At 39.9% G+C, this 12,378-nt stretch overlaps 1 protein-coding gene across 3 annotated transcripts in view; it reads right to left on the bottom strand.

The window, feature by feature from the left end:
* cadm2a (cell adhesion molecule 2a) overlaps positions 1–1,395 on the bottom strand; it is a 381,998-nt gene extending 380,603 nt beyond the window's left edge. For all 3 annotated transcript variants that reach the window (XM_053476344.1, XM_053476345.1, XM_053476343.1), the window contains exon 1: positions 1,121–1,395. In XM_053476344.1, the coding sequence (XP_053332319.1) occupies positions 1,121–1,181 (61 nt within the window). In that variant the 5' untranslated portion in view covers positions 1,182–1,395. The remainder of the gene's footprint in view (positions 1–1,120) is intronic.
* Between the last annotated feature and the right edge of the window lie 10,983 nt (positions 1,396–12,378).

Raw genomic sequence — 12,378 nt, forward strand, 5'->3', positions numbered from 1 at the left:
TTTTTTCCCCAAATACAGGAGATCAAAAGATTGATCTTTTTTATAAGGAAAAAAGTTATGTGAGGTCATGAAATTAAAATATTGGGGGGAAGTGTTAGTGTGTGACTGTGTGTGTGTGGGGGGGGGGGGGTATTTTCAATAATGATATTTACTTGAGATCCCTTTAGATCACTAAGTGCTTTCACTATTCCGATGCTTTCATTAAGCAGCTATTAATGCAGGCTTGCTTGGGTTCGCCTTTCATTTTGTGCTTACTCTTTAAAAAAAACAGCCAGGTCGTAGGGTTGGGCTAAATAAACAAAATAATAAATAAATAAATAAATAAATAAATACGTACATCCATGTATGCATGCACACATACGTGCATACATACAGCTGATGCTACTACGACCCCAAGTGATGGAAATAACATTCCCGATTGAGAACTATTTTCTGTTACAACCGCCAGTGTAACTATAGTGGGGGGAAGGAAAAATAATAATCACCGGCATCGAGTGCTGCAGTTGTGCTGAGGGAGCATCAATTTGCTGTAACACTTTAACCACTAGAGAATAATAAAACTGTTAAACAAAAATGACAATGCTTCTGGTTTAAACATGAAAACAGACTACAATAGCTGTGCCAATTAATGCATTTCCCTGCGGCATATTAACGTAATGCTCACGTCGTTCCCAAAAAGCAAACCATTCAGCCCTGTGGTAACTTCACCAACCCGATCATCAAATAGCCTACGCAAAGTTTTCCTGCGCTTGAAATATCAATATGCGCTGCTCAGGAATACAAACCATGAGTCAGGAGTGCAAGACAGAACGAGTTTCCACTTTGGCTAAAGGCTCAATCATGTGCAATTGTGTAAGGTTCATCGCCAGCACGTATAAAACAAAACAAAAATAAATAAACTAACAATAATAATAATAAAAGAGCACTATACTGTATGCGCATGTATGCACTGTATGTACATGCGTGCGCGCGGGGTGTATGCCTGTGCGCGCGCGCGCGGCATTCCTGTGCACTGTGCGCGTCTCGAGCGCGGCGCGATGCTGAGCCAGCTTCCCCGAGACAGTAACAGTAATTACAGCAAGCCGCCGTCGCGTGTAGAGAAGTTGAAAGGCGCGTTTACCTTTCAGCAGGATCCCGCAGATGCCGTACAGGGCGAAGAGCATGTGCTGCTTGCCGAGCATGATGTTACGCGTTCCAAACCCGACGCGCTCTGGCCCCCTTCGCTGCTCCCTGCGCGCTTATCCAGGTGTGCGTCGCGATCGATCCCGGCTCCTTAGAGCGACTTCTCAGTTCCCTCCGCGTCGTTTGTCGGCTTAGGCGAAAGAAGTGAGCTGTGCAACCGGAGGAGCGATGCTCTGGCTCGCAGCGCTGCGCGTGTGTGCGTGCGTGCGTGTGTGTGTGTGCACGAAAGAGAGAGTGCAGCTCTGTGCCTCTCTCGTTTCCCTCCGAATGCGAGCAGCCGAAACCACGCCCACGCAGCTTGACAGACCGAGGACGTTGACCAATCAACGCTCACACACGCGACCCGCTACATGCGCGAGCGGAATATATTACAGAATATATTATTACAGCATGCTCTTGACAGATAACAAATAAAAACGAGCTGTATTCGATCGATGAACCATTTTTAGCAGATTACACACATGCAAAAGTGTCTGCATGGCTTTTGAATGCGTTTCTCTACTTTTAAGCTTTGAAACTCAAAAAAAAAAGTACTAAACTGTAACTTTCCCTTATACATCTTGTGTACCTTAATGTGCAAGGCATACATTTTAATGTGAATGTAATGTACCTTTAAAACGATTTAAGGGACATATCTGGACCTTAAAGGCACTAATGGACCCTTAATTGGCTTTAAAGGTAAAAGATGCACTCTATACATACAAATGATGTACCCTTGAGGATGCACAAGGAAAAGTACACTATGTAAAGGTGCTCTTATTGAAAAATCATATTCACTTTTGTTGACGTGAGCTTGCATTTGTATTTCTATTTCCATTTGCATTTAAATGTATGCCCTTATTAAGAGTGATGTGCAGAAGTGTGTTGTGGTTTGTCTCAAAACCACTTCTTTATAGTAGTTCACTAGTCCAGGGACTAAGAGCGTTATCTGTATAATTTATTATTATTATTATTATTAATAATAATAATAATAATAATAATAATAATAATAATAATAATAAAGTAAATTTAAAAAGCCCTGTTGGGAAGATCAGTATAGTGTAAAAAATAGTGTTTGTTTTTAAATGTAGGTGCTAAGATCCAATGAAAAAAAACTAGCTAGGGTGATGTGGTTAGACTCCATTCAGTTTCTTTGACTTTGTGAGAATAAACAACTGGCGGCTTCACGGTATAACATAGAACTGTACTTCCACATCATATGTATGTAATGATTTATAGCAAGCAATATAATCATGTAAACGCAATTTTTCCATAAGGGCATTATGCCTTATTGCCATGCATGTAAAACAAATGTAATAGAAAATAAACTGTGTATAAAATCATCTGAAAAGAATTAGACATGCATGCAGAAAATCAGTTGCATGTAAACAAATGTGTTGTTGTTGGTCTTTCGGCTGCTCCTGTTGAAAGGTCGCCACAGCGGACCATCCGACCCACACAACAACTTGGCACAGGTTTTTACGCCGAATGCCCTTCCTGACATAACCCTTCGATTTTATCCTGGCTTGGGACCGCACTGCATCCAGTGGCTGGGGTTTGGGCATTGACTGGGAATTGAACTGAGGCCTTGCGCATGGTATGCAAGAAACCACACAATGAGCCACCAAAACATTAAAAGGGAACCGATTATGCAAAAATTACTTTTCAATAGTTTTTAGACATTCAGATGCCACTTCAATGTATGTGCATAAATAATAAAAAAAAAAATTTCTTTTCAGTTTTTGTATTGACCAGCGTTACAATTAAATTTTTCTCATAAAGTGAATGACACTCTTCGAAGTGTTCAAAAATCTTATGTGATTTGCTCATATGTGAAGATTATGTGACCTACCAAATTAATATATGGTTGGACAAGATATTGAAACATACTGGACTGATGCATTAATCTTCTCACAGTGTGCAGAGTTGACTCCCCCCCAACATCTTGTTGACTTCACCATACTGGGTAAAGCAGTATAGCTCCACAAATTCCTATTCTTTGCTAATGGGGTGAAAGCCAATGTAGTCTTCTATTGTTGCAGCCACATGCCTTAAATTTCCCATATTTTACAATTTCTTTAACAAGTTACCATAGGTCTCAGAACTCCCCCAAAGTGTATCTGTGTGTGTGTGTGTGTGTGTGTGTGTTAATACTTCAGCTGAAAAACCCATCAGATAAGGCCTTTTTTCATACCTTACACTGTGTATTTCACTTCTCTTCAAAATGCACTGTATGAGTGTCTCTGTAAATGAGATACTGTTGAGATATGACCCACCATAAAACACCAGAGCTGAATACAGCTTAGCAAAGCTGAGCAACAAGCTGGAGGAGGGGGGGGGGGGGATCTTTTTATATGAGGTCACATTATGAGAAAAATCTAATTGTCTTGGTTAAACCCTGGTCAATACAAAAACTGAAAAGAAAAAACTTTTTTTTTTTTTCATGCACATACATTGGAGTGGCATCTGAATATCTAAAAATTATTGAAAAGTAAATTTTGCATAATAGGTTCCCTTTTAATGTGTAATATGGGTGTGTTTTGAGATGTTTTTCTACAAACAGAGTTGTAAAGAGTTGTAATTTGAGTTACCAAAGGTTTCCTGCTGGCTCGAACCAGTCTGGTCATTGTTGCCCTGACCACTATTATCAAAAATACATTTTTGTTTCTGCATAAACACAGCAGTTTTTGAAATAGTCAAAACAGTCTGTTATTTTGCCACAGTCATGGTGATCACTTTTCCACATTCTGATGTACAATTTACTATTATTATTATTATTATTATTATTATTAGTAGTAGTAGTAGTAGTAGTGGTGGTGGTAGCAGTAGTAGTAAGTAGCTTATAGTAGTAGTAGTAATATAAGAGTGTATGTCAGTTCATTTAAGGTATTGTAAGCATATTCTAATGAAATATATTTGTTGAAATATATAACCGATAGAATATTAATCTCAGTTAAATAAGGTGACGAAACAATGCAAACGACATAAAGACATGATGTCATAGTAGAAAAAGACTAGGTAATGATGAGGTATTGATGTTCAGTATACAGTATGTACTCAACGAACCCTAGACATGTTGCCATCTTAGACATGAGATGCTCAGTGTGCAGTGTATACCCAAATACATGATATAGTAACCCTTGACACGATATAAGCTTGGCAGACATAATTTACTATCAGCAGATGTGATGTAAAATCAGCAGATCGGACATGATGTATCTTGGGATGATCTTAACTATGACGTAACAGGTGTTGGATACACGTGCAACATGTGCCCCCACAGTTGCGTACACATACCTAATTAAAGAAGCATAGACAATAACCAAAAAGACACACAATCAGTTTTATGAATAAAAAGTTTAATAAGAGTGGACACAAAAATAAAATAGTATGTGCATCTACATATTGAGTAATATAAAATACAAAGTATAAGGCCCAACATAAAAGTATAAAAATACAGGGATCCTATTTGATTTCAATAGGAAAATAAAATGGATATAAAATTAAATATCAAACCTTCTCTGAGGCAGAACAACACCGATTGGAAGATCAGTGAGGGGAACAAAAGCAGAAATGCCGCGATCTAACAGTGGCACAGGCGGCGGAGGACATCTTAAAATCGGTCTAAGTGCCAACACTGACATGACAAACAGGTTTTAGGACCGAGGGGCCTGAAGTCTTACTAAATTCTGGCCTTACAGGTCTAAAAGCACGGGAAAGACCAAAAAAGGACCAAGTTTGGAGTCATTCTTCTTGAAATAAGTAAGCCCTTTCTCCTGTAGAAATTGCATCAATGATCCAGATGGCTCAGGCTTATCCTCGATAAAACTCACCAAGGCCCAGCCCATGACAGGTTCAGTAGGGTTGTAGTCCTTAGTAGGGTTGTAATCCGGACTGCCCTGGCTGTCCGAGTCATCCAGAGGGATGTAGTAAGCACTTGAGCAATTACAATTAGCCATAACATAAAAAATAAAATATGTAAATACAACAAATTGGGAAAAATGTGACTAGTAATTAAAATAATGCGACAAAGATGCTTACTCATGGCCTGTCTCTTGAGAACCGTAGAGTAAACCGGGAAAAACTAGGAATGTAAAGTAAAAATAAGCGCCACCCCAATATTTTTGTAATTAAACAAGAGAAGTGCCAAGATAATGAAAAGTAATTTGTAAGAAAAAAAAATATAATGGGAAAAAATATAAGCACGAGGTGTAATTATAATGGGTGAATTTATTGGAAAAAATTAGATTACAATGGGTTAATAATTTGGTAAAGAATGAAAAAAAAATGTACAGAGGAGGGTGCTAGGTGAGCGCCCCTTCCCTTGCAAATTGTATAAAATGAGCATGTATGTCACAGTTACATCAGTCTGGCCACATTCGCTTACACATTCATTCGCACACTATAGGCATTTTGGGAACGGCAACTAGCCTAACCTGCAGGTCTTTGGGAGGAAAGAGGCTTTAATTTACAAATGTACTTAATATATAGTACAAACTGTACTATTATACTGTACAGCATCACCAGAAACCACTGGATAGAAATTTGATATTACGCTCACATGACCACAGGGGATTTTACTCCCAAGGGGCTGTTTGAGTAGGTCAGTTTTCATTTATGTAAACACTGTTTTATTGAACGATTGCAGTACAAGATTATCAATCAAGTGAAACAGTATAACTGTTGACATTTTTTAATATGCAACCAAATAAGAAAAAATAACAAGTGAAAAAAGAACACACAGGCACATTCCACATCTCCTGGCTCAGACAGATCCAAATGTGTCAGCAGATTAATTGTACATGCATTCTGACATATGTCCCAGTGCAAGCATTTAATCAGGCAATACCAGAAAATTAATGAAATCAGATATAACTGCTTGCCATTCATAATAGAACGTCTGAATAGGACCTCTCAGTGTATATTTCAACTTCACCAGCTCAAGAATAAATAATAAATCTTTAAGCCACTTTGACTAAGACAGGCACTTTACAGACTTTACTTTACTTTCTAAAAGAAAATGCAATTTCTGAGCATTTAAAAAAAAACATCTTTTTCTGAGGAGTAATGCAGCTTGACCATAGAACATGCTTTTCACACATCCTCATCTAAACTGGTGCCAACGCATTTTCATTTCCCTGTAATGTTTGTCAAAATCTGGTTGCCACTGACAACAATTCAACCTGTTGTACAGACAAAACGAGATATATGAAATATGTATCCGACAGTTTATACAGCATCTTGATGTTTTCTTTTTTCCTTGCTGGCATGACAAATCTCCATGCTGTTGAGTAATCACCACCAGTCAGACTGTTACTAAAGAATTTACACTTTGGACATTTTAAATGAGAAGCATACAATCTGTATATGAACATGCTGAAAGATTTTTTTCTTTTTTCTTTTTTCTTTGTGAGCCACTTTGGTACAACATATGATGCATATTGATTTAGGTTATTATTTTTTCAAGCCAACATGAAGTGATGTTAAAAACTTCCTTTAAGCCATCAATAAAAAGCATTTTCATGAATATTTTAATTAATAACACAAGGATCAAAGTGCTTTTCTTTGTGTTTTTTCCACTTTGTTAGATTTTTATTCATAATTCCTTTGCTGAATGCATTTAGAAGACTTTATAAAATATCCTTTTAAAATGCTGCTGTGTTTCTATCTAGAACACTAAATATATGTCACCATAACAAATTGCCGATAGGAAGCACCTCTGCCATCTGTGAGAGTCTATGTTCAGATGACATCTCCCTACTGAGAAAACATACTACAGCATGTGTAACAGAGAGAGAGAGAGAGAGAGAGAGAGAGTGAGAGACCAATAAAATGTGTGAAATCTTTAAAGACATACTGTAAGTACTATACGATAGGATCATCTTTATGACCCTTTTGGAAAACTGAAAACATTTTTCTTGTATATTTAAATATAATACCTGGTCATACAAGTCACAAATTTAGTTTGATCAACTTTTATTACGATGTGCATATACCGAGAGTCAAATCACTATTTACAATATTCTCCAGCACACCCCAAAGGCTTTTAATAGGTTTAGTTCAGGACTCTATGGTGGCCAATTCATGTGTGAAAATGGATCCTCATGCTCCCAGAACCCCTCTTTTATAATCTCAGCCCAATGAATCTTGCTATTGTTATCCTGAAGGAAAAATGTTCAGGGAATAAACAAAAAAATGCACTGACGTGGACACGTGACGTGGAACTTGGACATTCAGTACACTCGGGTCATCAGCTGACTTCATTGACCACCTGAAGGAACCCCACATCATAATGTTACGCATGGGTGGATCACTTATTGTACTTCCCTTCTTACCATGACACGTCAATCGCTCTGGAATAGGGTCAGTCTGGGCTCATTAGACCACATGACCTTTTTCCACTGCTGAAAAATCCTTTTTTTATTTAAACCTAGGAAGCTGAAGCCTTTTGTTTTGATTAGTCTCACTGTCAAATTTTTAACTTAAGGCACACAGTGGTTTAGTCCTAATCTTGTCACATTGTGTGTGGAAACGCTTTCACTTTTAAGCATTCCTGTGATTTCTACTAACTGTACAAGTATAAATACTGTGGCGTGGGCGGGGCGGCGGCTGACGACCAGCATGCCTTGCGGGGATGTCGGTGTGTGTTCACCATGTTGGGGAAAGGTGTTTGGGTTAGTGGCTTCGGCCCTGTTATGTGTGAGGTGGGTGTGACGTGTGAAATGTGCTCGAGTTCAGGCTGATGCTGAATTGGATGTAGGCTTCTGAGTGAAGGTGCTGCTCATGCCATACCTGCTGTATGCTAAATAAAGTACTCCCAGCCATTGCGTTGGGCAGCAAATAAGCTCACTCCTCTCTCCAGCATTCTTCCCGGCGTAAAAACGCTACATTGGTGTCAGAAGTGGGATGGAGAATAACGGGTTCGAGCGCACAAAGGAGCGGAGCGACTACTCGCGCAGAAGAAGCGCTTTCCTGGCGGAGCTAGCGCGAGCACACCACGTCAACCAACACGGAGCGGGAAGCAGAAAATCCCGGCGCTTGATCTCGGGGCGGAGGCTGGCGCTGCGCAAGCGCCGGAGCAAGATACAGCGCCGTGCGCCGTTAGCCGGCAAAGCGACCTGCCGCTGAGCCCATATCGGCGGCACATCGCGGCGGAAGAGCCGAGCGACCGCCCGCAGCTCAGTGGCGCTCGGTTCGTGAACCTAGCCGGGGACAGGGCTACCCGTCGCGGCTAGGCCTCGACACCGCTTCCGAGATTCCGCGACGACGCCGAGGCCAGGGACCGCCGGACTACCACTGCAACGTTCTCGGGCCTAAGGGACAGCATACACCAGCAGCCGCTAACCTAGCGCCGGGTGGACGGTTGGGGAGCCCCGCGGGGCTTTACATCGACTGTGTGCCGGACGGCGTCTTACTGCGGGCGCTCGTGGACACCGGCTCCATTGTTTCCCACGGGTTGTGGAACTGTGAACCGCTCATCGCCAGGCAGAAGGGCCCCTTGGGGCGAATGGGCGTGGACACTCACAGCCAGCTCGGCTCTCCGATGTCATCTACCGGGTGCGGTTGGCAGGGCTGGCACGAGTTTTGCCCCACCGGGACCGTCTTGCGCCTCACCAGCCGCACGCCGGGGAACCATCGAACTCTGGAGGCCGGACCGCCTCAGGACTACATTCGCGTTCACCCCTCACCTGCCAAAGGACGCCGGCGTTCCCACCGCCAGCGCCGACCGCCTCCACGCCTCCGAAACGGAGTTCGTCATGGTGACCAGGGACGGTCACAGCTCGGGTGGGGGCAGTGTGGCGTGGGCGGGGCGGCGGCTGACGACCAGCATGCCTTGCGGGGATGTCGGTGTGTGTTCACCATGTTGGGGAAAGGTGTTTGGGTTAGTGGCTTCGGCCCTGTTGTGTGTGACGTGTGAAATGTGCTCCAGTTCAGGCTGACGCTGAATTGGATGTAGGCTCCTGAGTGAAGGTGCTGCTCATGCTTTACATGCTGTGTGCTTAATAAAGTACTCCCAGCCATTGCATTGGGCAGCAAATAAGCTCACTCGTCTCTCCAGCATTCTTCCCGGCGTAAAAACGCTACAATACAAAAGACAAAGATGAAAACATTATAAAACATGTGAAAACACAACAGCAGAATCAGAAACATACTGTATCAACCCTAACTCAAACCAGAACTCTGACTCTGAAAAAGGGACAATGTAATTGGGAAGATTAAAGAGAATATATTGGATATACGGTAGTTTGCATAATTTTTTTGGAAAAAGTTAAAATTTTGATATACTCAGAATTTCTGCTGAATAGCAGTGCCAACATATGGAGGCAACAATATCCTCAATTCCAAGTTGAAATCTATTATTTATACTTAATAAAAAGTTTCTTATTACAAAATCGAATTATATAAAGTGAACATTATCAATTCACATTATCAACGTAAACTGATCACAATATAAATCTCTCCCTTCACTGTAATACTACTACTACTAATAATAATGATAGTAATATGTCACTTTGAATTAAAGCTTTATTTTTAGGCTGATTAAATAACAGCAGTAAGCATGTGAGCTTTAGTAAGAACTTATCCCTTCTGTTTTAAGTTAATATTCATGTGTTAAATTTGCTGTGGCAAATTAATTTTTTCTCTGTTGTCCATTTTATTTTGCTAATGTGTTTTACACCTATAGGATATTATAAGTCCTGTTATTATTATTTTTATAAAACTAAAATACGAACTAAATAACTAATCAACTAACTAACTAAATATATAAATAATGATTTTGAATGTTAAACTGTTTCATATGTACAGTAAGTACTATTTCAAACACACATCATATATAAATAAATAAATATATATATATATATATATATATATATATATATATATATATATATATATATATTCACACTGTATACTATATATATATATATATATATATATATATATATATATATACTGTATATATACTGTATACTGTATATATAACAATTACACAGCCGAAGTATTAAGTAATCAGTCTTCCTGTTTCTTATGAATAGAGAAATTATAATGGTAAGGCTAAAATGAATCATAATGAAATAAACCAAACAAAGCAATTCTTTGGTGCAATTTGACAAAAAGGTGCTGGATACCAAGATATTATTAATACAAAATGATTAGTCGCACTTGTGCGAAAAAAATTACTTGAACAAGGGCAGGAAATGAAAGTGGTTAAAGGGTGAGTGAAGGGTTTAATAGGGGGAAAGGAGCTATGTAGGGTCGAATGAGCCTCTCTTATGCAGAAGTGGTTACTCAATGGCGCGAGCACTCCAGAAGGCCACTCCAAGCCCTTCCCTCATTTTGATGAAAATGTTCTCATGAATATGAATATGCAAATGTGCAAAACTAAATACATCTCTCACCTGGATTGCATTATGTAAACTCCAGGATGATTCTGAGTAGCCATAGATTAGCAATAACGTGGCTCATTTAGGGTGAGAGATGCCAGTGTCCATACTTAAAGAGCCAGCTATTTTCCAAGTGCCAAAAATGACCTGCCAACTAAATGGATCACAGCGAGAATAGCTAAACAATTCCAAAATAATCAAGTGATAAACCTAAGATTATGTCTGATCTCTAGTGTTACAGTGTGGCCATTTTATAACAGTTGTGTGCTGATGTGTGCCTAGCTCTCTAGCATGATTTGTAAATGCATTTCTCACATATTAAAGTCAGATTATATATATTTTTCATCATTTAATGTATTAATTCATATGCTTGTAGAGATTGATATGAACCGTAGTGCAGTGGGCATTGAGACTGGAGTCTGGCATATTTTGTCCTCGTCTGTGGACACTTTTGTGCCAGGTGAAAAATAGGAGAATGGCACTTCACAGATGGGGCTCTGAAGTGGCGCCAGAGCACTGACCACTAGCCCTTCGCTTTCTAAAAATCCACCTGTCACACCTCCTTCTGGGAACAACCACAATCATGTGTGTCTGCTTTCAGCTAAGTACGATATAAGGACTTCCTGGTCAGACACATGTTCCAAAGGTTTGTAAATGATTTATATTTGTTCTCTTATCCTGTTTGTACTCTGGACTCTGCCCAGGGTTTTTTTTTTTGCCGTGGGTTGTGCTATTTTTTGAAGTGGTCTATCTATCTCATTTCCAAATGTCTGGACAGTATTTCTTCTCTGCAATAAACCAAGCTTGCTTCAACCCTTTGGTCCTGGCTTTAGACCACTGAGGATGTTACACTCGGTTTAACATCCCGCCTGGCCATGCTGAGTTTCATCCAATTTCGTGACCATGGCCGTCTCTCTGCCGTTTTATCCGTGGCTTAAATGCCAGCCTGTCTGCCATATCATTCCCTAAATGAGTGTTCTGTACCGCACAACCACAGCTGTTCTAGTCCGCTGCTTCTGTCAACCTGAGAGCAGTGGCAGCACAATGACTATAACTGCTCATAGTCTCATCTCTTTCACCTACTTCATTCTCTTGTGCCGAAACACATACTGTATATATAATGAAATAGCATAAATCTTAAATCTACGTTTTCAAAATATTTAAAATACAGAAAGTAAAAATAGCATTTCTTAAATATTTAATAGTGATGATCCTGCACTATTTTAAGATGTCTACTTAAATGTGAGAAAATGTGTAATAGTTATTCAGAGTGACTTACATGTAATATCATTTTTTAATATCTGAGCAATTGAGGGTTAAGGGCAATGCCCAGCAATGGCAACTTGGTGGTGTTGGGGTTTAAACCAGAATCCTTTCAATCAGTAGTCCAAGTACTGTAGCTATCCCTGACCATGGTGCATTACTGCCTGTCGGATATTGGACTAAGAATTCAAGGGTGTTTGCCAACCTCCAAAATTCCCCAGACCCTGGTCCAGTCAAGCACCTCAGGAGCGCAGGACAAGAGAGAGCCACAGAGGCCCATGCGGGGCCAATGCTGCTCTAGTGGCACAAGGGGAATCCAAAAATACTAGGCTTAATGGTGTGAATCTATTTTTTTATGGCTCATCGGTGTATATAAATCTTGTCTTGTCTTTTAAAAAGAGGGATTCATATATTGCTGTAAAAAAATTCACCATTTCATTTAAAATGATAGTTTTATGAAAATTATGTAATGTGACCTGACCTGGTACATTTTCAATTTACAACTCTAAAAAGCTCTAAGTTTCTCACCTTTGAGGAAGCTTTTTATTCAATTTTTTTTCCCCAATTA

The sequence above is a fragment of the Clarias gariepinus genome, chromosome 17 (genome assembly GCF_024256425.1).
Source record: "Clarias gariepinus isolate MV-2021 ecotype Netherlands chromosome 17, CGAR_prim_01v2, whole genome shotgun sequence".
Classification (NCBI taxonomy): domain Eukaryota; kingdom Metazoa; phylum Chordata; class Actinopteri; order Siluriformes; family Clariidae; genus Clarias; species Clarias gariepinus.